Source organism: Pezoporus flaviventris, unplaced genomic scaffold (assembly GCF_033815535.1).
Source record: "Pezoporus flaviventris isolate CSIRO_AGI_PZ_B2104156 unplaced genomic scaffold, CSIRO_AGI_Pfla_v1 ptg000063l, whole genome shotgun sequence".
Classification (NCBI taxonomy): domain Eukaryota; kingdom Metazoa; phylum Chordata; class Aves; order Psittaciformes; family Psittacidae; genus Pezoporus; species Pezoporus flaviventris.
Window position 1 is genome coordinate 1681382 of NW_026892611.1, and position 25566 is coordinate 1706947.

The window sequence follows — 25566 nt, forward strand, 5'->3', positions numbered from 1 at the left end:
GCCTATAGACCTGTTTCTTTTCTGTCCTGCTTCCATTGCTTACACTGGTGCAAAACAAACAGGAAGGCTACACTCACACACATGCATTGCACACATACATTACATGTGTCCTCCATGTGCAGGGGTTAAGGGGGAGCCCCAGACTGGGCCCTGCTCTGGTTACTGGGGTCAGCACAAGGAGCTGGTAGTTCACAGTGTTTGACAAGGAGATCCAGTCACTATAAACCCACATCAAGCAGAAAACGCAGTGTGTGGAAGTCACGGATTGTTAACGTATTGCACTGCCGGAGCCTCCTTCCTCCCCGTTCATTCCCTCTCTTTTGCCTTTCACTTAGCAGGGTAATTAAAAGAGACTCTCAGGCTCGCTTTTAATTTCTGGTTCACATGCCCTCAAACCACGCTGCTGTGGTTTGCACTCAGGATCATGCGGGGGAATATTTGTACCAACCCAAATCTATCAATACATCTTAATTCCAGACAATCACGAAAGCCTTTCCTGCATCACGGTGCGCTCCGTAAACCCCTCTGCCTATTTATGAACTATAAGCAGAAGCCATCAAACTGACTGACAGAATTCCTGTGGCATTTTTTCCTCTTAATTTTCCTTTCTATTTACACGCTGATTTGCTAAATGGAACTAACACCCTAAACACAGGGCACCTAAACAAGTGCATCTGGAACAGCCTGCGCTGCGAGCAAAAAGGCGCTTCTAATGCCTCACACCCAGCCTCTTGTGCTCCCGTGTATCCGTGGAGCTTGTCATCCTGTAGGAAATTGTCAGATGAGAGGGTAGCTTTGGCAGTGAAGGACCACATCATCCTCATGCATCTGTGTAATTACAGGTTATTAACAGGAATCCATTTTCCAGGGCATTTCTTAAAGGTATAAATAAAGGGACGTGTTGGAAACGTGAAGCCGTTCAGACACCACCAGCGAGTAACTCGCTGCTCGCCCGCGGAACCTGCGCTCAGCGGAGCGGTGGGAGCGAGGTGGGCTGCAGGCTCCGGGCTGCCATGGGATTCCCATAGAGATCCACGGGAATGACAGGCGCCGGAGCCTCGTCTCCTGGATTTAATTGAATTGCATTATCAACGGCAGGATTTGACCCATATCCGGAGGACTGCGCGCCGCCCAAAAATAGCTGCAAGCCCGAGCTGAGCTTATCTTTCCAATGCTTTGGCTAGCAAATGTAATTTCCCAAACCAGGCTTTCTCATTGCAGCCAGGCTATTCCATTTGAAATTTCCCTTTCTTAAATCAGCAACACAATTTGTCAGGGAAATAGGGGGGAAAAGAAGAGGAAAAAATTGGGGAGAAGCAGAAAAGAGCATTCATAAACCCACCTCCTAAAATAAATGACCCGAGAGGACATTTCGGTTATGTACATTAAAAACCACTCTCCTTATAAATATTTATTGCTGTTTCTCACCTGTGTTTTTATTGACTGGGGTGGTTGGGGTATTCCTAACCCACCACTCACTCAGAAAACACAACTGTTTTAAAGATTTAATCAACCCTTAATGGCTCTTACATCTAGGACCAGAATGAATACAGTGAGCCTGAATAGGCGCACAGCCTGAAGATGCTTCCAGCAGATAAGGATTTTAAAGGCCACCCAGAGACAATCCAAAAACAGGAAGAAAACCTTTTTTAGACAGAGCCAAAATCTCTATTTTTCATCTACAAAAAGCACACCACCACCACACCCCCCCCCCCCCCTCCGTGCAACACCCCCCGTGCACACTGGTTTGTGCAGGAACACAGTACACAGCTCTCACGGAGACACTGAGCACAACCATGCAGGGCAGTGCTCACTCCCAACACTTCCCCGCGGCTCGCTCCGGCTCCATGGAAGCCGGGGGGATATTTTCCAGCTCACATTCCCAGGCTGTGCTGTGTGACCGTTCCCACACCATATAAAGAGACCTTTTGACCATGCCACACTCAACCTGTCCTGCAAACTTGGGCTTCCTCGAGGAGCAGAGTGAAGAGTTTCATTCCAAACCATGTGAGATACCAGCAGCTGCTTTAAGGCTTGGATTCTGCAGGAAGAACTTGGATTAAAACCAATCAGGAAAAGAACTCGAATTCTTGCAGTTGCCAAAACCACTCTCTAAGAGCGCACCAAATGGCACCCAAGTGGAGCTGGTCCTCATCTGAAGGCAGCCTGTAACAGAAGGCTGCAGAGAGCCCCATTGTGCCCCTCATCCCCAAGAGCGGAATGTTGAGGACCAAGGGCATTCTCCAAGAACCAAACCATGACGTGCAATAAAACCAGCTGCACCCATCACCTTCAGTGATCCCATACACATATAGGGAAAACACTGCAGGAAAAGCAGTTGCCCTAAGACTGCCCTTACAGGAATCCCAGGAACAGAGGGGTGGTAATTTGGAGCTGTGAGGTCACGTTCACCCTGCAATCTCTGCAACACAATTCGGCATCTGATGCATAAAAGCTCTCCAAGCAACAAACTCCACTTTCCAAGCATGACCCTATGCTCTACAGCTAAAATCACCATAATAAAAATAACAACCAGAAAGGAAACACAAGATGATAGCAATCCCGGATGGATTTAGAATCAAAATATATTTGCAATGGTCCCTTTAATTTCATTTATAACTTCATGGATATTTTATTGGTGTGAGGAATGCCGAGCACCCAGTGCCATGGCAGACACAAAGACAAGACTTTCCAGAAGCTGCTCCAGCACCACAGTTCCCTGTTCCCAGCTCAACAGTGCTGGCAGCATTTAAGGATAGGTATCAGTTGTTTAAACTTAACATATATGAATTTATCTACATGGGGCAGTAACAGAAAGAGAGGCTGCAAATGCTTATATTTAACATTGTGAGAACATGCAAAGCTTCAATGCAACACTCTTATCCAGGATAAAAATCCAGACTATGGCCAAAGGAATCATTCCTGAGAGGACACTGCAACATCTGCCACCTCCTGGGATGGCAAAAGAATGTGAATCACCCTGATATTTGAAAACTGTATTTATTTATAGCTCTGTATCATGTACCCATCGCGCAGCATCTGGGCACACATACATGTATTAAAATAATAGACATCATTGGTCTACAAATCATAACTGAAGTACACTCTTCCTCCTGGGGTACAGACTTACAAATCCCCCTCTGTTCCCCAAGCAAAGGCTTGAGTAAATGGATACCAGGAGTAACAGGAGACGAAGGGCAGCGAGGAGCATCGCACAGTGATAGCGCAGGGGGACAATTAGTTTGAGCCAAAAGCAGAGGTGTTGGGATGCTGGAAACTCAAGGCATGTTAAAGACACTTTGATCAGCCTTCAAACTCTCTCTGTATAGATTAGCTCAATAGGAATAATACTTACAGGGCCTTGTAACTTTTTTCTAGTAAATGGTCCTACACATGGGCTTTGCACGAGTCCTCAGCCTCACGCATTGCAACACCCTCATCCGGGCTGGACATAGCAACAAGGTGAAGGTCAAGGAAGAAAAGATCAAAAGAGAGCAATTGCTTCTAAAACCACTCTTGAAATCCCACCGCACGTGCTGCGTGCCCATGGTTCTGCATGGAAAACCCACGGAGAACAGCACAGATTTTTCCAGGCCCTTCTCCCGCAGACCGCTATTCACCCAAGTAACGCTACTGAAGTCAATGGAAACGCTCTTGTAAACAAGGACTTACAAGAACCCAACGTGACAATGGTTTCAAAAGGAGTTTTGACTGTGCAATTGTTGCTGGATTAGGGTCTTCAGAAACACCCAGCCTGCTCTGAAGAGCACAGAATTCAAATCCACAAAGCGCAGGGGCCTCCGGAGCGGATCCCAGGAAGCACTGAAGGACACGCTCAGCCTCAAGCATGGGATCGGCTCCCGGGCTGCCCCCCCGACGATGGGCAGAACCCCTATGGAAGGGATGGAGCGTCAGGAATAAAAAAAGACAGGCTCTCCTCCCTCCCTTTTATAAGCCACTGACCTAAACTGAACCATATCGCATCGCTGCCTAAAAGAACACGGAATGAAGAGGACAAGCACCTCATTACAAAAGGGGAAAAAAAAAGGGGAAAAAGGAAAGTAAAAGAAAGAAATCTCGCTCGGCAATAACGGGTTTTCTACAAAATCAACCTATTTGGTGAAATCCTCATTGAAAAGAATTGATTCAGCAATAAACTAGCAGCAAATACAACAGCATTTATCAACAGCACTTGCCCAGATAGGTAAAAGTTTGTAATAAATAGATCGCCCATTACTTTGCTTATATAAATGCAAAAGAGCCACAAACCAGAGCACTCATACAAAAGACAAATAAATGAGTTCGACACAGGCCCAGCAGTTTAAGAAGTCTCCCCTGTATTTAATAAAGCATGAATTATTTTTATAGAAACACTTACAGACCCCTTGCAGATAGGGGGGTATTTTTACCTTTATATTACTAAATAAGACATTTTGTGTTTAAAGTGAACTATTGCTTCATCTCAGTGGCCCCTCTGCTAGGGCACAGAAATCAGGCTGTGAACAAAATAAAAACCACCATTGAAAATTACAAATTGTACAACTTTAAAGCATTTTGATATCCCCCCCTCCCCCCCCAGTCCAAAGAGATAAAGAACTGAATAGCTGGGAAGGGAAAAGTTGCTGTTTTAGCATCAATTTCTGTGTTTATGTAAAATAAAAGAGAAGCCACAGTCACTATTAGCTGAGAGACGGAGGGAAATCTGCAATTAGAGCTCACCCTGTTCTAGCAGCTCAGCAGGTGGAAAACATTTAAAGCAGTGACCTTCCAGAACCGAACCTGCTCCTTTGTGTCTAACGCAAGTCCAAGTCCTCTTGGAATCAGTGAGTTTTCCTTTTGAAGAACTGAGCATTTGGGATTCTGCAATGATTTAGAATGAAAACGTTACATCTGTTATTTCACAAGGCTCCGGGATTTTTTTGTTTCGCTTCATTTTTCTCCCTGTATCTAGTGCAAAGCCAAACATTCTCCCTCGCTGCCCCTTGCAGAACTTCAGACACACCAAATGCTATCAAATAATTGACTTTGTACCAGCTCTAAGAAAAAAGGATTAAAATGACTTTCATGCCATTGAGGTTCAAAAGCATCCAATCAGGAAAACAAAAGAAAAAGGAAAAAAAAAAAAAAAGAAAAATTACCTTTGGAGAATTAATCGAACTAAAAATGCATCCATTAAAACTCACATTTTGGCACGCTTTTTACATTGACAATACAGTTTTGTTTATGCATAAAATAAGCATTTGGAATCTGTTTCCGAAGGAGAAGTGAATAGATTTCACAACCTGATTGGTTTCCAGCTGGGGAATTGCATGCACGGCGTTAACGTGGGGTTTGTGCTCCAGCAACTGAGCCTGAGATAGAAGGAGAGGCTGGAGCTGCCGCTGAGGGCGATGCGCGCCGACGCCAGGGCTTAGGCTTCCACCAAGGCAAAAGAGCTCTACAGGATTATCAGTGGAGTGGATCAGGCTTCTCAGGGCTCTTTAACTCGAGAGAATCCCTTTTAAATTGCTTCGAACATCAAATGAAACACAAGTTATCTAAACATAAGATTTTCTAATTTTATTAAAAACGCACAAATTTTATCCAACATGTTTTCTTTCATACAGTGAATGGTCTAATATGCACTGGAGGTCACACAAGCTTAGGTTTATTCGAACAATAAAAGACATATGAGAAATTTAATATATAAAGGAAAAAAGTAGCAGCTGTTGACTGCATATTTGACCATAAAATTTAAATATTTTGGACTTTTATTTTAAAGACACAAAAATAAAACCTGTGTGGGTCTATATAAGTCATATTAACAACTCCATGAATGTTCAACAGGACTAAAAATTAGCAAAGATGTCGGGTTTTTTTTTTTTGTCTTTTTCTCTTTGAAACCTTGTAACACTTCTTAAACACCTTCTCGGGTTGCTGGTGCCAAGCACCTTACAGTATTTGTGCTATAGATTCACTTTATTTGGCAACTGTCTGGGTTTGGTGGGGTTTTTTCTTTGCCTTCTGTAAACAACACCTTTTACAAACTAGCACAGTGAACCACAAGCCCTGCGATCTGTTAGAACAGCGACAGAACAGAAAAAAGGAACTATTTTGGTTGGTTGCTCAAAATCGTTTGCTTTTGAACAAGAGGTTCTAAAACAGGCTTTATTAGCAAAACACTGAACTCCTGAATTTAACATTAGACGTAAACAGTTGACTGTTTTTAGTTCAATAGAGTCTTTTTTTTGTTTAGCTTTTCTCTCTCTGTGAAGGTAGAATACTTTGCGTTTGTTTGCTTGGTTTTCAAGTCATTTTGCCTTAGAGGTCTGGCGACCTTCGCTATGCCGAGGAGGTTTTGTACGTGTAGCTTTGTGAAGGTAGAAGAGTTGGTGCTGAGGGCTTTAACATTGAAGTATTTGCTATTTTGGCAAAGAAAACACACACAAAAAAAAAAAAAAGGAGGAAGAAAGGGGAAAAAATAAAGGAAAGTTGTCCCACCTGGTAGTCAGCAGGCTGCAATGGCTGGAGCTAAAGAGAGTGTCTTGTTGGCGAACTTTCTGAGAGACAGAAACTAACAAACAAATTCAGAATGCCAGAACCATCCTTAACCGGGAACGCTAGAGTTCTTGACGCTTCCTTTTCCCCCTTTTTTTTCCTTGACTTTTCCTTCTTTCAATTATTAATTTGTGGGGTTTTTTGTGTTTTAAAACAAGAAGTTCCTAAGGATTGTGGCTCTTAGGATGACATCCGACAGGGTAAGCACACTCACGCCATCCTACGGTATGGCAGCACTTTACTGTACAGCTTCACCAGTTCCTTTGTCAGTGGTACAAAAAAAAGTCAGTCCCTTTGCTTGTTGGATACAACCGTTAACGCGGAGATTGTCCTGGTCTAGAACAAAGCTTCCCTTGGAGCGATTTGGGTTCAGTTCATGCCCAAGGTAATATTGTCTCAGGGCAGGAGAGATGTTCTATGCATTCATTTCTGTACACCGTAACAATAAGCAGACTAGATGATCATCACTTACTTAGACCCAGTTTGTTTTAAAGCTACCACACTGCCGCTTCGTTCATTTCGGGGGGGTGTGACAAGTGATTGCCGTAGTTAGCACCGCCGTTGACAGATAGCGAAGAAAACGGAGGACTAGGGCCAAAAACTTCCGCGGACATGGAGTGCAAGGACCCGGGCAGGTTGGGTTCGGGGCTGGGCGAGTCTCCCGGGGGATGCGACATGATGTCAGTGAAGCGCTGGGCCTCGCTGGGGGGGTGATGTCCGGGCAGGGGGTGGTCCATGGCCCCCAGAGGGGTGCCCGATGGCCCCGACGAGGGCACGAATGGGAGATCCACGGGTGTCTGAGTTTGGGATGATGGAGGTCCTTGTGGGAAGAAATCGTAATTGCTTCCAGGGCCGTAATACTCGCTCTGATAATCTGCCGGGCAAGGAGAGACAGAAGGAAGGTAACACACAGGCAAAGCAACCGAGTGGAAAAAGACACGAGAGTGCATCTGGAAGGGGGGGGGGGTTAGGGGGGTGTCTTGAAATGTCACCCAGAGCTCAACAAACACAAGGCAGGGGACGTGCTGATGGCCTGGCCAGGGTAGGGGGGAGGCGCTAACGGCCTGGCTGGTTCCCGGGGCTGCCCTTCCAGCAGAGCCCGGTCTGCAGAACCGGGGGGCCCCCGGTGCGGGCGCGGAGCCGGAGGTGCGGTATCGCGACAGGGGGTGTCCGGAGGAGAGGGGAGGGGCGCGATACCCACCTCCGTAAAAGGAGAAGGGCCCGTTGGGGATGAGCTCCCCGGGCTCCAGCCGGTCCACCAGCGGCCGCATCCTGCGCGGGCTGCGGAAGAAGGCATGCCGCCGGGCGCCCAGCGCGCTCAGCTGCTTCATCCGCCGCTCCTTGGAGCGCCGGTTCTGGAACCAGACCTGGGCGGGCGGCGGGAGAGGAGCCGGTCACCGCGGGAGGGGTCTCTGCTCACGGCAGCCCGGACCCCCCCCACGTTTCCCGTTCGTTCCGGCGGGGGGGACCCGATCCGGTGCACCCCGCTCCGCGCTGCTCCTCGTTCCAAACGCGGCCGAACCCACCCGTGACCGCGGCCCCGCGGCCGCTCCCCGCCGCCCGCAGGTCAAGAATGATCGAGTTAATTCTTATTACCCTGACAAGATTACTCCTAATTACCCTCACACTGAGCCTCTCCAATCTAACCTCGTCTTTAATGGTCCTTTAACCCCCCATTACCCCCAGCGCCGCGGGTTTATAAACCCTTTAATAATTCCAGTGTATTCTCATTCTTATTTATCCATTAACCCCTCACATTTATGGTTATTAATTTCGATACCATTTGCAGCATCCTTTAGGACTTTTTTAAAAGAAACCCGCAGCTCTGCCCCTGCCCTCACCGGGCCGCCTCGCTAACAACGATTTAAACGGGAGGCGGGGAGGTTGCCCCGGGGCTTCCCCCGAGCACCGGCCCCTCCGCGGCAGCGCATCCCCGGCGCCCGGGGCCGCGGTACCTGGATGACCCGCATGTTGAGGCCGGTCTCCTGTGCCAGCTGCTCCCTGATGTGCCGGGTGGGTTTTGGGGTGGCCGCGAAGGCGGCTTTCAGAGTCTCTAGCTGTTTGGCTTTGATGGTGGTGCGGGGCCCCCGCCGCTTCGCCCCCAGGTTCTGGTCGTCGTTTTCGTTGCTGCCCGTCTCCTTGTCGGACACGTTGGCGCTTTCCGAGTCCTTGGCGTCGTCCTGGGAAGGGTCTTGGGAGTCGGGGGACAGGCTGGGGTCACTGCCGGTGGTGGCTGGGAGACAGCAAAGCGGAGCACGCTCAGATTGGGGGGGCCCGGGAGAAAACACCGATTGCGGGGACGGGCCGGTAGGACCAGGAAGGGGAAAAGGGAGAGGAGAAGAGAAGGGAGAGGTGAAGGGGAAAAGAGATGAGAAGGGAAAAAGAGGAGAAGGGAGGAGAAAGGGAGAAGGGACCGGAGCGGAGCCGCTCCCACCCCGCGCATGCCGAGCGCATCCCTGCAACTCCCCGGCCGCGCTCCCTCACCTGAATGCAGGCTGTTTTCTTTGGCAGTATTGCTGTTATTTAGGTAATCTTCTTTGCAGACAAACTTGTTTTCGTCTATGATGTAGAGCTCCTCGCCGGTGGAGAGTTGCTTGTTACACATCATACACGTAAAACAGTTCAAGTGGAACACTTTGCTCCGCGCCCTGCGGACCAGATCGCTGGGGGAGATGCCCTGGGCACAGCCCGCGCACTTGGTCCCGAAACACCTGCGGGGAGAGGCCGGGCAGCGGGTCAGCGCCGCCCGCCCGAGCCGCGGGGACCGCTGAGAGCGGACCGCAGCCGGGCCCCGCGCCCATCACCGCGGCCTCCGCTCGCCCCGCGCAAAGGACATTCCGTAAAATAAAGCATCCCTCGGATTGTTTCCGTCCCTAACCAGAGGAGGCTTAGAATTATGTCTTAAAAGAAAAAAGAAGGAATAGGGAAAAGGACCCGATCCGGGGCGGGTGAAGTCTGAGGGACGATTCAGCATCGAGGCGATGTCCGGGGCTCGCCCCGGCACAGCAATTAACGACACGTTAATCGATATTAAGCATAAATTCGTGTTCGTTATTCACCGGCCGCGGCCGCGCATCGGCCGGAGCAGCGGCCGCTCCAGGCCCGGCGGGCGCTGGGGACCCGCACCGGAACAGCACCAGAGCCTGCAGCGCTCCGCTCCACCGGGGCACCCCACGGCCTCTCGGTGCCAGGCAGCTGAGCAGCGGGTCACTGGTGCAGCCTTCGGTGTGCGGCGAGGAGGGCCCGGAGAGCACACCGGCCCTGAACCGGTCATCGCTGTCGCTGCCGGTGCGCGGCGGCCCCGGCCGAACAGGGGCACCAGGGCCCGGGATTCGTTCGATGGAGCCCGCCGGGATGCGCGGGGGATGCGGCTGCGAGCGGGTGTCGGTACCCAACGCCCCTTCCATCGATCCGCCAGCAGTGGGTGGCTACCCGCCGGCGCGGCCTCGGCTCCGTTTAACGGGAGTTACAGGGCCCGCGGAGCCGCGCACTGAACCGCGGAGCTCCGCTGCACTGGGCCTCCATCGCGGTGCGGCTGCGGGCAACGCCGAGCTCTGGCCGGCGGAGAGCGGCTGCAGCGGCGGCGACAGCAGCACCGGGACCCGCCGGTCGATAGTTCCGAGGCAACTTTGGGCAAGTGGAGCGCGGCCCGGCCTCGACGGGGCGCCAGGGCCTGCCCCGGCCTGAACCCCCCCCCCCCGCCCCACAGCGGGACCGGCGGGAGGAAGAGCGACGGGTGCGGAAGAAAAAGGTGTTTGTGGATCACGGTGACAACGGGGGAAGGCGCATAAAAACGAAACGGGGAAAAAAGGAGATGAGAAACGGCTGCGGAGGAGCTACGGCCGCGGGCAGGGGCCCGGTACTTACCGAAAGAAGTCGTTTTTGCAGTAAAGCTTGCCTTCTCGCGAAAAGCATTTCTCTGTCAAATTGCATTTACATTCACAGCACTGAACACACTTCACATGCCAAGCCCTGTCCAGTACATTCAACAAAAACCGGTCCAAGATTGGCCTTTTGCAGCCTGCACAGTGAACCATTGTCTTTGGTTAGTTCTGAGAGCGGGGGTCGGTTTCCCAGATGTCAAGCAAAAAAGAAATTAAAAGATGCGGTTTTTTTTCAAGACGACACCGGCGGAGGTTTGCTTAAAATTTGTGTTTGTTTTAAAAGCCTCGGAAAAGCGAAGGAGGAGGAAAAGAAAAGGGAGGATGAAAAAAAAAAATATTAATAAAAGAATCTTCGTTCGAGTGTCCTAGGAGGGATACACAGGAGAAACCACCCACTGCCCGAGGAGACCAGCGCTTCCACACACCGCAGGGTCCCGGCCGCTACCAACCACGACAGCAACAGCGAGAGTAATTATAGGGACGAGAAAAGGACAACGACAGAAAGATCGGCGCTCGTAAAAAATTAAAAACGATTCAAAAGGGGAAAAAAAAAGGAAAAAATTAAAAGGAAACAAAACCCAAAAACCCAACGGCAAAAAGCGAGTGACGAGTGTTTCTCAGGTCTGAGGTAGAGCAGTCAGGAGTCAAAGTGCTTTTCCCAAAGAGAAATCAAAATCAAAATGCAAAATTAAAAAGGAATAAACGACAAACGGAGACATGGGGCCGCCGCGCTCACAGGGGCTCTGCCCGCCGCCGCGGCGACATGGCGCTACGCGCCCGCGGAGCGGAGCGGGCCGCCGTCCTTACGCGGGGAGGTGGGGGGGGGACACGCTCCGCAGCTCCTCGCTCCGTCCTCTCGCCTCTTCCTCCTCTCCTTATCTTTTTCGCCTCTCTCCCTCGACGTCCCGGCGGTGCCGTCGCGCCTGGTTCCTTCCTACCTACCCCCGCGCACCGCCCTGCGCGCTACCCGCGGCGGCCGGCCGCGTCCCCGCCGAGCCGGCGCGGCATCGCCCGGTGCTGCCGGCTGCAGTGGAGCCTCCCGGGGCGGCGGCGGGCCGGGCCGGGCCGGGCCAGGGCAGGGCGGGCAGAGAGCGGCGCGGGCCGCGCCGTCCCGGCCGCGCAGGGCGCTCTGCATGTTCCCGGCAGCCCCGCGGCCGCAGCCTTATGCACCGCGCGCACACGTCACCGCCGCTCCCGGCCAATCGCCGCCGTCGCCGCTGCCGTCCCCGTCACCCCCCCCCCCCTTTTTCCCGCGCCCGCCGCGCCGCCGCCGGACGGGGCGTCCGCGCCCCTTTATAGAGCCGCCGGGGCGCCGCCGCCGCCGCGCAGGGACGGGCGGGCGGGTGAGCAGCGGCCGCCGCCGGTCGGGCCCGGCCGAGGCGCGCCCCGCTCGGAGCGCCGGGAGCGCGCGGCAGACGGTAGGTGTGCCGGTGCGGTGCCAGTGCGCGGGGGGGGGGGGGGAACGGCGGGGGAATAGGGACGGTCGTTGAGGTCTGGCACCCCCACGGGGCTGCGCATCCGCTATAAGCAAACACCGCCCGGGGCCCGTTGCAGACGGTTGAAGAAGCGGAGCCAAACGAGTTCCCGGTTTAACGGGGGTGCCCCCGTCGTAAACGGCGGGTCCCGAGGCCGGGGGCGCGGAGCGGTGTCCCCCGCCGGGAACGCACCCGCGGCGGATCGCCTTTGCCGGAAGGAAAGGCGCGGAGAGGCCGGGCCCGCGCGCTCCGACGGCAGAAGGCAGGCTCCGGTAGCGGACGGTGACTCCGTTCCCGGCGCTCGTAGCGCTGCCGCGGATGGACTTTTTTAGCAGTTGTTTGGGTTTTTTTTGTTGTCAAATAAAGATTCCTTTGCTTTTACCTTCCAGGGGCCCGGTCTGTTCCGGGCCGGTTTAGGAGGGCCGTGATTTCTCTTTGCTGCCCAGCGCTCCGGGAGGTGTCACCGCCGGGCCCGGGACCCTCCCGCTCCTCCCCGCGCCGGAGCCCCCGTGCTTCCCCCCGTCGCGGGCGGGTGGATTTCGCTAGCGGGAAATTAGGAGGGAAACGGGGGATTAAAGGGCCTGAGCGGGTTACACGCACGGCAGCGGGATGCGTACTTTCCGCGGCTGCCCGGGGAACGGGGGGTGACGGAAGCCGACCCCGGAGCCCGCAGCATCATCATGCTCCCCTTTTTATGTCTCTTTTCCTCGTCCTTGTGAGGAAAAATAAAGACGTGGAGAAAGGAGAAATTGGAACATAAAAAAGGAAGCGAAGGCAGGAAAACCCTCACCGCGGCGCGGGGCTCCGGCCTGGGGCGGATGGGCCCGGTGCGGGGCCTGCCGAGCCCGTAGAGCATCACCCCGTGCCGAGGCACCCCTCGCTGCTTCTGCGGGTGTTTAAAAGCCGCGGGCCCTGTGTCCGTCCGCCGCCCGCCCAGGTCTCCCCGGAACCGGCCATCCCCGCCCTGTCGGGGCCGCGCAGGGCGCTCCGCGTCCCCGCCCAGCTGTTGCTTTGCTTTGCCGGCGGTTGCGGGATCAATGGAGGCCCGGGCGGGCTCCCCCCGGCCGGTGCCCGCAGCTGGGCAGCTCCCAGGCGGAGCGGGCCCCGTTCCGCCGCCCGGGAAGGCGACAGCTGCGGGCTGGCGTCAGGGGACCCTTCCCTTTGACCGCGGCCCCCTGTGACATGTGGCGGTGGGGATGAATGAGGGGAGGGAGATGAGCAGCTTATGTCCATCAAGCACCAGGGTTTCACAGCGATTTTGTTGTGTGTTTTTTTTCTCTCTCCTTTCCCAGGCGTTAGCGAAAGCAGCTGGTTGTCCCCTGCCCCTCCCGTCCCGACGGCTCCGCGCAGGGCCTGGGGACGCCGAGGCAGGCACACATCACTATGCCCCTATCCACATCACGATCCCGTCCGGTCCCCCGGGGTGCGGAGGGCGAGCGGTACCCGGCACCCGCAGTGCCGCGACAGTGACTTACCGGCGGGTCTCCCTTCCACCCCAATACACGCACATCCCCGTTGCCGTGGGGTGTAAAAGGGCCAAACACCCCCTAGGGAAGGGGGACCCCGGGTTAGAGAGGGTATTTGAGCGGTGAAAATACCGGTGCTGTTTCCAGCGAGATCCGAGAAAGCAAAACCCCACCGAGCTCGGTCCCCAGCGGGACACGGCGGGGGGCACCCACGGGGCATGAGGGAACGGGAGAAATCCCCGCAAGCCACGGGGATGGGCGGCACGGCAGCGCCCGGCCGGGCACAGCGCATGGGGTGGGGATTTGATTTCATTTCACTTCGGTTTTTCATTGTATTCCGCAGTTCCCCCAGGCCCGGTCCCGGCCGGACCCAAGTCCTTGGTGATGATGGGGTGGCGGGGCCGAGCCTATCCATACCCGGGGAAGAACTGTGCGGGCTATTCAGAGCCGAGCGGCCCGGGAGCCGAAAAAGAGGGAAATTAAAAGAGGAAAATAATGTTAATAAAACTCCCTCGAATTTATTTTACATCTGATACATAAGGGGGAAAAAAGGCCCCTTTTAGGCGCGTTTGAATTTGCATTTTATAGGTGTCGTTCCCGTCTTTTTAGTTAAACATCACTCCGGTTATCAGCAGCCTTTCTACACCGCTGCGCCCGGTAATGGGATTTCTCTCTCCTTTACGGGGCACTAGTGCTGTACAAACACCGGAGCCGCTCGCCCGGCCACCGGCAGAGCCCCGCGGCGAAGCTGAAGAAGAAACGTTCCTCCCGCTCGGGCACGGACGCGCTCTCCGTGTCCATCCCAGTTCTTTCCCTCCTTCCCGGACTCCTCCGCATCCCGGGGGAACGCTGCTCCCGCATCTATCGGGGAGCACCGCGGCGGGTCGGAGCACCCAAGGCAGCGCTGCGAGGGGACAGCGCGGGTGAAGCGGGAGTATCAACCCCCGGTCACCCCTTCTCCCCTTCCCGAACTTTTCCCCGTAGGAAAAGCACCTCCGCCTATTAAACATCTTCGCGGCCGCTGCCCTAACCAAACATTGAAGATGTAATTAAACCCGGTAAAACAACCCCGCGCGATAACCCCGTTGCTGGACAGGATCCATCGCCGCGCCAGGTTTGGTTTAGAGGAGCTTGGACTCCCCAGAAAATTCCTTAAAATACCTATCGGAGGGTCCCGCTTGGTTCTGCTGCGCTCGGGGCGATGCCGGGGCGGGGAAGTCGGCACTGGCTCCGCTCGCCTTTCCCTGGCCTTATTTATTCTGCTGCCCCCTTGATTAGCTTTCCCCCCCTTGCCCCCCGCCCGGGTTTCTTTCCATGTCGCTAAATGTTGTCGCTTACACTCGAAGCTCATGCATTGTTTATGGGAAATAGAGTTAATAAATTATTGCAAATCCGAGGTGTGCGCCCATGCGTCTGACTGAGGGCTGCCGGCCGAGGGGAAGGGGAGAAGGGCCTGGGAAAGGGAAAAGGGCCCGGGAAAAGGGAAATTCCCCAGGAAGGGAAAAAGAGCCCGGGAAGGGGCCCGAGCCCACCCGGGAGCGCGCTGGGGGTCGGGGCAGGGCTGTGTGTGACAGCCGAAGGGGATTCTTCCCCTTGTTAAAGACAGAGAAAAGGGCAGAGAAAAGACGAATAAAAGAGAAAAGAAGGAAAAGTAAAGAGGTGGCGGGGGCGGGGGGAGACTATAAAAAAGGAGGGTGAAACAAACCCCGGGAGGACGCACCGATCCCGGCTCATCCATCTTCATTGTCTCCGTGTGTGCAAAAGCAACTCCGGTATAAGGAAAAGCCACTATCAAAGCCATGGCTTTATTTTATATCCTATAGATCAGGAGGGAGGCAAAGCTTTATTTTCGCCCAGAGACAGATATTTTATTTCTCTCTTACGGTTTTATGTGTGAGAGATGTCAAAAAGGTAAAATGGATTGCTAATGCATAGGCAAAACGAAGCTGTTTTGGCATGCTCTGTGTCAGGAGGTCTCCCAGGGAGCGCGGGCTGGGGATTTAGGGCTGAGGGGAGGCTCGGGGGGATTTCTGCCAAAACAGCGCTCGCCATAAATCCAGCGCCGTGGTCAGCTCGGGCGGAAGGAACAGGGTTTAAAGGGGAAGAGTTGGAGCGGAGCGGGGACCCCCGAATCCCCTCCCGGTTCCCCTCAGCCCCGGGGGGGCCCCGTCGGCTCCTCGATCGCTTCTTGCCGCGGCGCTGGGGACCCGCCCGCACACCCCATAGCCCCGCTCCGGCGCACTCCTCACCGCTTTAATCTACATATATACATACATATATGGATTTTTTCGCCCCAAAACAAGGAAGCAGCCCCCGACCGTCGGTCCGAGCCGCTCTGGAGCGGCTGCAGGCACCCACCAGCGCAGGGCACCGCTCTCCATCCTCCTCTCCCCGAACCCCTGCAGCGGGTTTGCCAGGACCCTTTGCGAAGTTAAAATATATCTCCCCAAGCTGCAACAATTTTCCTACTTTTTGACCTCGGGGATTTACTTAGCGTGTTAAGTTCAAGGCTCAGAAGCCCAGGGCTATTACTCATGGAGGCACTCCCACCACCACCACTTTTCACCACATATTTTATCATTTGACTTCCCGGCTTAAATTCATGTTATGGCAAATAATGGATGGTAATACTTTCCCCCTTCCCCATGTTAATTGTCTTGTCTGACAACCTCCGCATTTGAAATGATTTAAAGCAAACAACGGGCGCAGTGAGACCAGGAGACAAACCAGGAACCGGCTCTTCCCTCGCAAGTTAGTGCCTGGATCCGGGGTTTGCCTTTGCCTCCAGAGCCCCCCCCCCCCAAAAAAAAAGCATCACCCAGTGCTTGTTGGGGTCACTGTTCAGCTCTGCCCCGCATCCCTTGGCCTTTGCTGCCCGAAATCCCGCTGCTCTTGAGGCGGCTGAAATGGGGAAACAAACCCGAGTGCTATTTGCAAATTAAAAAAAGCAAGGTGTAGTTGATTAGCAAATTAATTATTTCAGTCCCCCCAGGATTATATTGTTTTTCCAAGTTCTGTGGGCCTGTGTAATTTACTAATTTCACAGTCGCTGAACTTCCCTGGGAGTGAGAGTCAATCTCAGCCACCCATCTAACACGTACACGGGATCTTGTGCAGCGGCAGAGGGAAGAGGGTGTCCAGAGCTTTTCCCTGCTCCTGCCACTGACTTGGCTCCGGGAACATTCCCTGGTTTTCTTATTTCTGAGGGCCGACAGTGCTCTCCTGCCCAGCAGGATCAGATAGATCTTCGTGCTTAGAAAGGAGTAACTGCATGGACTTCTCTCTACAGACCACTGTCGCTGGCTTCCCAGATGCGCGCAGAGAAAGGGCTGCTGCATCCTTAGCAAACTGATGGAGAAAAGGGTTCCCAACGCCAAAGGGGTTTTGTCATCAGCAGAGCATCAGCTTTGGGTGTCTGCCACCACCCTCATGCAGAGTGTCTGAGGAAAATAATTGATATAAAAGAAAAAATAGGACTATCCCAATAAAACAGAGGGATAATATGCCTGAGGTGGTGGGGAAACCAGCACTGCCCTCTGCCTACCTGCTGTGGAGCACAGAATCATAGATCACAGAATAGTTTGGGTTGGAAGGGACTTAAAGCTCATCCAGCTCCAGCCCCCTGCCACGGGCAGGGACACTTTCCACTAGACCAGGTTGCCTCAAGCCTCATCCAACCTGGCTTTGAATGCAGGAGCAGGTCTGGGTTTGAGGTGATAAAGCAGCATCACCTGGACCAGGTACCACAGCACCAGGGACTTCCCTCACTCCTATGAAAATGAAGCCAGAGCTCCCAGCTGCGTTTATATCTATCTGCTTAGTCCCCACTGCTGATTAATCTTCTATATATAGATTCTACAATTTGATACCACATTACTATATAATATCCTATGTCACCCCCTATTTATATAGACTTCTATTCTAAGGCTACTGACAGGGCATGGAGGCTCTGGCCAGCATGTCCTGCTTCCTCCCTGCTTCATCACACACACACAGACCAAGGCACATGGGCTCACACAGCCTGAGTCCAACAGAGTTCCTGGATGCTGGGTGTCTGTGGCTCAGCACATTCTGCCTGCCTGGGCCAGTGGGTGAGAGCCAGGTAAGAGGCAGGGGCTCACTCAAGTGCTTATCCCCCTGTGCTGTGAGTGTGCATGCAATTAAAGAGGTCACCAGCACGCTCCAGACAGGGCTAGTTAGCACAGCACAGCACACACTGCTTGTGACACCTGAGCTGCAAATGGAGCAGTGGATTTCTATAGGGTCACCTATAGAAGATGGTGTGAAACTGGGGCATTGCAGTGAGGAGATGTGGCCAAACACCTTGTTTGATTTAAAAGATGCACATTTAAAACCCATTCCCTCCCCTTTGTACAGTAAGCGATGCTGTAAGTTTGGCTGTACACACACACAACTTATTTCCACTCTACAGCAAGGATATGGCATGCACAGCCACAATCCCAGTGCTCTGAAGTGCATCATTACGCTGTTTTCAAGATGAAAACAAACCATTTTGTTCTAGAATGTGAAATTTCATTAGTTTCAGCTAATTTTTCCAGGAGGAGCAGGGATACAGCTCCATCCCCAGGAGGGCCCTGCCTGCTGATGCTCTGCCATGCTCCAGGACAAGTCCCCCATGCAAGGCAGAGGCACACAGCAGTGTTACCAAGGGCCAATCCTCCATGCTCAGAAGCTTACATTAAAATATACATATTATTCTAAACCAACCATTCCTTATCATCTTTGTCACTCATATTCCAGCTGGGCCTGGAGATCCCTGTGGGATGGGGATCAGCTTCTTGAGAATCACACAGAGATGGGCACAAAGCAAATCTCCCAACTCCCACATGGAGGTACTGCACCCTTTAGACTCCATCACTTCTCACTTCCTTTCCTTATTGCGTTCCCTGGTAAACAGGGAACTAAAACTCCTCCAGACCCTATTTGTGCTGTCCCTCAGGAGGCTGCAGCAGGTTTAGATGAGGCTCCAGGGTCTGGAAGCGCTGGAGAGCATCACCTGCACTGGAAACGCAGCCCCATGGCAACATTATCATTCCGCAGTGGCGAAAATGTCATGCAAAAGGCTGCCCACCCCTGGCTTTGTTATGCCACAGTTGGAACTGGTCTTTCACCCGTCTGGTACTTCCAAGGCATGGTTCTTTGTTGAAGTCCTGGCAGCACGCTGTTAACATCACACCTCACAGCCTCTCACACCACAAACACATGCACACACGGTGCTATGTAACCAGAGCAGCTCATCAGTGGCTGGGAGACACCTCCCTGCTCCCATCCTCACCATGGCCTGTCATACCTTGTCACTCATGAGAACTTCACATCAGGTGGGTCCCACTGTGCTCTTATCACCTCTCTCAATCCACAGGTGAAGGTGGCTCTGGAGCCTGCAACCCTGAACCAGTGTAACCCCAAAGACACAGAAGCCTGTCCTCCTTACAACAAGTAAACCTCGTTTCAAATGGAGGGTTGCTTATTTGGGGAGCAGCCCCAAACCCCAGTGAACAGCTTTACAAAGTATGCTTCTCCTGTAAACGGTGAAATTAAACCGTAAGCAATGATCTGAGGGATCTATTCTGTGCCGACCTGCAGATCATGCCATGCGCATATGAAAATGGAAACCATTCCACCCCAAACCATTCGGTGATTCTATGTTCAAACTCAGAACCTCTGATTCTGCAGAATTCCCGACCAATGTGTATTTTCCCAGTTGTTGAAATAAAATCTTCCTTGCTGTAATCGGTTAATACCTGTAAAGCCTGTAAGATTCCAGAATAAACGGCTATTAGATAAATGTGTTAATAGTAATGATGGTTGCTGAGAAGACATCACTCCTAATGACGTACAAACTATTTCCTTAAGGTTGTGCTAATAAATGGAAGTCCATGTTTAAAATCTGGCACATTTATTCCACCTACGCTCTCAGATCAACCGAGTTACTCCAACAACAGAAGAGGTCTTCTTCTTTTCTCCCTCTCTGAAATGTCTCATTAACGCTTGCTGGGCTGATGACTATGAGGACAAACACTCCATCCCACCTTGTACCCTAGATATTAAAACCCATGCCCTCATCCCCGGCCTGCCCACTTCCAGCCAAGGTAAGAATGGCACCAGGGCCTCCCAAAGGGTCATTTAACCTCTGCAGAGGAGCTTGGGTGTTCATCCTCATCCCAACCTGAGCTTTGCAGTGAGTCCCTAGACTGATGTCCAAGTCCCGGACCAACCGCATCCTCTCAGACTAACCTAAACCCCCACCAAATCTTATGTCACTTCTCTTGTGAAACCAGAGAAGCTGCTCCAAGCTTGTGAAGGAAGGAAAGAGTTTCCTTTCTCTTAACCGGGTCAGCCCACGGTGTTTGCAGCAGCTCCATCACCGTGGTGTCGGTGCACAAGGTGAAATGCAGCGGGAGAGCAGAGCCAGCGGAGCTCTGCGGGTGCCGGGTGGGCGCTGTGCATAATCTCTGCTCCCTCGGATGGCTTTGCACGGAATTGAGATGATGTTAATTCCAAACAAATCTTCCCTGCATACCTGCAGGAGATTATAGCCCTGCACAAGGAAGCCCACAGAAAGGTTCCCTTCCCACCACCGTCCACAGGCGGGACAAGCAAACATGCAGTGTCTTCCAGTGCTGCCGGATTGCTCCTGTGTTTGAGGAATGGTTTAGGGCTCTGTGTGCTCTGGAAGATGATTTCCTACTGTAGCTTTTAAAACCCCCAATTAATATTCTACAGGGCTGATGCTTCATGCGGGAAGGAAATGCCATTTCCAGCTACTGATGCCACTTTCATTCCCCTATTTGAATTCAAGCACTCTCATACGTAAGACACCCACTTGGTTTAGATTTAAAAATGACCATGGAAAAAGCTTTTCCACACCTCCAGTGTCTGCACCACCCCCGCGAGCTGCTGTGCCAGCCTACCATGAATCACCAGACACGGACAGACACAGTCGTGCTCAGGGACCCCATGGCATTGACGACAGCAGGGTTGGTGTCCAGAGCCCTGGAAGCGAGTGTGCATCACCTCTGCTCTCCAGAGGAGAAGGAAGTGGATGTAGGCACCAATAAAGCACCCTGATCCTTCTCTTCCTTGTGGAAATCCCTGTCTCGGACACCCTGGGATCCTGCCAGGGCTGTGCCTGGTGCCTGGAGCCCAACTGAACACGTGCTGTCCCCAGACGAACACATCCGCAGTGATGTGTGGCTGTGATGCTGCTCACATAACACGCTGTGATCATTGCGAGTGTTCCAAATTTAGAGAGAAAGAGGAAGAAAAGTGAAACCAGCAGGTTTGGAATTAGCAGAAAATATCCTTTTCTTTGGGTGAAATCCCCTGCTGAAGGCCCAGCTTGTGAAGGGAAGGAAGCAAGGCTGGGCCAGCCCCTTACGAGGCTGTTACCTCCTGAAGCTGCAGTTGCCTTTAGAGCCCAGACCAAGGGACACAACAAGATCAGCCCCACCAACACTACACTCACCAGCAGCAACAACACACAACAGGATATAAAACACGGAAAGAGGAGGAGGCAATGTGCAGGTCCAGTGAGGAAAAGGGTGAGAAACACCTTCTATGGGGAAACCCAAGGATGGGTGCGAGGGGTCTTCACGCAGCCAAGGGCACAATGTCCCTGTGTGATGAGCAATGAACCATTCCTGTTACATAAAGAAATCCCAAGACAAAGAAGAAAGATCATTCCAACAGGAAGCAATCTGGGAACCTGTGCATCTTCTACTGCGCTTCTTCCTGTTTATTTTGTGTGTGTGTCTAGAACAGCAACTCAACTCCTGAGTTTCATAGGAAAACAAAACCAATACAGTTAAAACACCTCTGAAACGGGTGCACCACCCCAATCTGTGCATTAGATGCTAAACCTTCTATCAGAGAGCTCAGCTGGATGAGGGGGTTATGTTCAAATCTGTAAAATAGAATTAAATTGTGTTGGTAAAAAGATTAAAGAAAAGGCAGAGATAGCCCCATCCAAACCCTTATAAGGATATTTCAGGCATGCTGAGGTTCCTTTTCCATAAATGTTAAGCAGACATCTGTAAATATAATTGGAATTTACTGCACACGTGAATAACTGCATATAAATTAGCCTGTATCATTGGGGTTTATAGAGGGCTGCAGGTCCCCCCCCTTGTCGGTCAGGTGATGGTGTTCCCAGCGCATCCCAGCTCCATTCCAAATGTCAATTTCCTACATTTTAATTGTCTTTCATTTTTTGGCAGAGCTCTTGCCTTGTTACATTTACCATAAAGGCCTCGGTACACGAGCCATTCCTCTGCATTCCATGCATTTCCAGCTTGGTTTCCCAGGTTAATCTTTGGGAAAACGCAGAGCAGTGTTGTCAGGGATTGCTTAATATTAGTGATGGAGCCCTGGGCATCTGGGGGAGCTGAACGAGCACAACTTCATTCACAATTCCTCATTTTCCCAGTGTTTTTCCTTTCCTTTTCTCTGCCTTCGCCTTTGTTATGGGCGGGACCCATCAGGCATGGAGCCCTCCGGCGTAAACCCACAGGGACCTGAGGCCAGATCCTGATCCTCCACAAGTTAATGGAAAAACATCCAAATTCCATAGCTCAGGATCAAGCTTTTAAGCACCTGCTTCACTTCGTGCCCAGTAGCTGAGAAGTCTTGGTTAAGCCAGAGTGAAGCCTGAGCACCATGATGAGGCCTGAAGCTTTCAGTAGAGGAAGGAGCTTCCTCCTTCTCCTCATTCCCTTCTCCATCCTCCTGGCTCCATCCAAGCCCAGTGAAAAGCTGGGAACTCCGTACCTTGGAGCACAGGGGAGGGAAGGAGGGGCATGGGCAGCTTGAGCTTGGTTGAGTCCAGTGTGAAAAGAGGTGGTCAGATGCATGTAATTCAGCTAAAACAAGGATTACTTCCTTGGATTCAGTCAGGAGTGGGATTTACACAGAGCCACATCATGTGAAAGCCTGATTTGATGCAGATTTAGTGAAAACAGAGTTTCACCCTCTCTCAGAGACACTGACACCCAGCTTCTATCAGCTCAGCCCTAGTCCATGCATTTACAGCAGCAAATTCAACCAACCCATCAGTTTCAGCCAAATATGAGCCTGAAACACACTGGACTGAGGTGCCAAAGCACCTCTGGGGCACAGACCCACATGCTCCCAGGCAGGGGAAGCACCACACAGTGCAATGGAGAGGCAAGCCCAGCAGGAAAAATCCCTCCTGCCCCAGGATAAAGCCTCAGATGAGGCCCCCTTGATCCCAAATCTGTTGAATTCCAGGGAAAAAACTCACAGAGGGGAGGTTTAGACATTGAGAAGCTCTTCCCTGTGAGGGTGCTGAGGCGCTGGCACAGGGCGCCCAGAGAAGCTGTGGCTGCCCCATCCCTGGCAGTGCTCAAGGCCAGGTTGGACACAGGGGCTTGGAGCAAGCTGCTCTAGTGGAAGGGGTCCCTGCCTGTGGCAGGGGTTGGAGCTGGAGGAGCTTTAAGGTCCCTTCCAACCCAAACCATTCCATGCCTCTATGAAGGCAAACATCGGCGTTAGGTTATGACACTCCCCGGGGCGGGCAGAGAACAACCCCACTGTGGAAGGGGCAATCATGCAGCCCCCCCAGCCCCAGCACCCCCAGCCCCTGCTGTGGCACCCTCACCAGCATTCCCCACAGCCCCTTCTTGACGATAACGGCATTATCAAGTGTGCCAATGGAGTAACGGGTGATTTATTTCATTGTCACTCTTCAAAGGCGCATTTGTTTACCAGCACCTCTGGCCCCCAGCTCACCATAAGCTGTGTGTTTGCTTGGGGGGGGGGGCTGTGGTGCAGGAAGAGGGGGGCTGCACTCACCCACCACCGTTGTCACCTTGACTGCGAGCGGCCGGAGCCGCGGGCACCGCCGGAGCGCGGATCCCTGCGGCTTCCCAAGGGATGCGCTCAGAAACGTGTGACTGGGGAGCCCTGACCTGAATTTAACCTTTCTCCGTGCCCCACCTTCGATGGGGATGGGAGGTGAGAGATGTGGCAGCCTGGCCAGAGCCAGAGCCAAACTGCTGGGATGAAGGAGATGACATGGGGGGGAGGAAGAGCCGCAATCCCGTCCCGCAGGATGCACCGGGCAGAGCTGCCTCTTGGCTTGGTGGGGCCTTGGGACACAGCATCATAATGATGGTGTGGTACCCTTGCTTCTCTTTAGGGAAAGACTGAAGGAGGAGGAAAGCAAAAACAAGACAAAAAGCTTTTTTCCTTGTTTTTTTCCCCCCTATAAAGAATAAAAGATGAACTTTTGGTCTAAAACCCTGGCTGATATGACCCTACAATGTCACAAGTCATGAATCTTAATCTTGCCAGACCCAGCTAAGCAAGGGAACAGCTCCCACAGCAAGGTTTAGGCAGGGATCTCAGCCAGAGGAAACCATCATTTGCATCCCAGGGCTGTGGCTCCCAAGGATGCTGCCCGGATAACTGCGCTCTCCAGGTGCCATCTCCTCATCTAACCAAGTGCCAAAGCGGATGGAAGTGATGGGAGGGCTCGCAAGGGTCTCTGCACCGTGCTCAGGGGGTGCAGGAGGGATGGGCATGGGGGGCCCTGCCCCACGTGCAGGCAGCAGCTCCTCCCTGCCTGCACCTCACACCAATGGGGCCACGACTTGTGGTCACGTTGGGTCTCCCCATCACCCCCATATGGCAGCATAGAACTCAAAGTTATCGACTAAGCAGCTCTTTCCAAGCCATTCCAATTACTTTCAAGCACCTCTTTGATTTTTGTGTCAAAGAGATGTTTTTTTCTTCTCTCTCAAGTTGTTTCCACTTAAAAAAACCCCAAAGTCCTGGAGCACCAGCCGGAATAATAAGCAGACTCACTAGTTAGTCATAGAATGACCTGGAATTTCTCCAAGGAAACATATTTTTCACTGAAAAATACTGGAAGAGTCTGTATGAAAGTTTTGCTTTGCCATTTGCTGGGTTTAGAGGGAACAGGAGAGCAATTCTTCCCCATCACTTTCATAGTTTGTTATTTTTGCTTCCCTCTCTTTACTCATCCCCAAGAGTTTCCTCTGGGACGGCCACTCACACAGTAAGATAGAAAGGAGTGGGATGAACAAGGCATTGGGACCACTGAGAAACAGGGACGCAGTGAGGAGAAATAACCAAAGCTCTTTTGTTTCTGATGCTTTCCAAATAGATATCAAAATGCTTTAATTCTACAGGGTGCCCAAAATAAGCCAGTTTTTTATGTTTTCCATGCTCAGCTTTTATGAGACTTTAGTTTCCAGCGACATTTAAATTGATAATCCTTAAGACCCCTGGAGCTGGCAAGAGTGAGAATAGCCTGGGGGGGGATGGACACACTTGGAGGGCTGCTTGTCCCCATGGGGCTCTATTATCCCGGGAACATCACAATCCCTACTCATGGCCCTACCACCCTGTTACAGAACAGAAATAAACTGCTTCACGTGGGGTTTGTGATTTTAAAGCATAATCCTGTATAAAATACTTTGAGGTCCTCAGATGGGAGCGGCTACAAAGGCCCACTGGGCATCCCCTGTTCCAAGGCTCCTTCTGTGCCTCAGGTGTGGCTCTTTGCACTTACAGCAGTTTGCAGCTGATCCTCTGCCAGCAGAGAGCTGCCAAACGGCCTCTCCTCCACCTCCCTGCAAAGCCCAGATGGAATTCTCCTGACTTGTGCAGGCAGTTCCAGAGTGGGGATCAGAACGTATGGGAGGGATTCCATTTACAGTCAAATTCACAAGAATTTGGCTATTTTGGAGTCCCTGCCCCAAGAGCTCCTGAAGTCAAGGGGAACCTTTCCCCTCCCCAGCATCCGCCTGGATGAGGCTGTGTTTTTCCCTGTTGAACTTGCTCTATGAAGGACCCCACTCCTGTTCCAGCTGTTTACACGGGAACACAGCTGGATGACCAGAGGAAAAAACACTTTGCCAAGAACGCAAGGGAGATGAACCTGCACCAAGGAGGGAGTGCTGCTGAGAGCCAGCCACAGCACCAGGTCCTTGGCATGGTCAGGGTGCCATAAACCCAGGGCACAGGGGGAAGCCATGGGTTAATCTGGATTGGGGGGCATCCACTTCCACTCCCTTCATTTATGGCAGAAATCGGCTATAAACACTATATAGTCTCTCATGCTCATTTTGGTGAGCCCATTTTTACTACATGCTAAGGCATCATGCGATAAGAACCATAATGGGATAACCTTGCTTTGAG

The 25566-nt window shown here is 52.4% G+C and overlaps 1 protein-coding gene and 2 long non-coding RNA genes across 6 annotated transcripts in view; 1 reads left to right on the forward strand and 2 right to left on the reverse strand.

Annotated features, from left to right (window-relative positions):
- LOC133277850 (uncharacterized) overlaps window positions 1-25566 on the reverse strand; it is a 210146-nt gene that overhangs the window by 1931 nt on the left and 182649 nt on the right. Inside the window, exon 4 of one of the 3 annotated variants that reach the window (XR_009746367.1) lies at window positions 20800-21286. The exons of the other annotated variants lie outside the window; for them this stretch is intronic. This is a non-coding gene — a long non-coding RNA (uncharacterized LOC133277850). Of the gene's footprint in view, window positions 1-20799; window positions 21287-25566 lie in introns of those variants that run through there. 3 annotated transcript variants of the gene reach the window in all.
- LHX1 (LIM homeobox 1) lies at window positions 4321-11472 on the reverse strand. Of its 2 annotated transcripts, XR_009746354.1 has the most exons (6): window positions 10405-11472; window positions 9022-9248; window positions 8493-8770; window positions 7739-7904; window positions 6481-7411; window positions 4321-5508 (listed from the first exon to the last, which is right to left on the reverse strand). XR_009746354.1 is itself a non-coding variant. In XM_061470039.1 (5 exons), the coding sequence occupies exons 1-5, from the start codon at window positions 10572-10574 to the stop codon at window positions 7032-7034; spliced, it is 1221 nt and encodes a 406-aa protein (XP_061326023.1). In that variant the 5' UTR covers window positions 10575-11472; the 3' UTR covers window positions 4321-7031. The 2 variants fall into 2 exon arrangements, 1 of the variants encoding a protein (XP_061326023.1); XM_061470039.1 differs by having other exon boundaries at window positions 4321-7411.
- LOC133277740 (uncharacterized) lies at window positions 11771-13152 on the forward strand. Its single transcript, XR_009746314.1, has 2 exons — window positions 11771-11839; window positions 12286-13152. It is a non-coding gene; the product is annotated as an uncharacterized LOC133277740 (long non-coding RNA).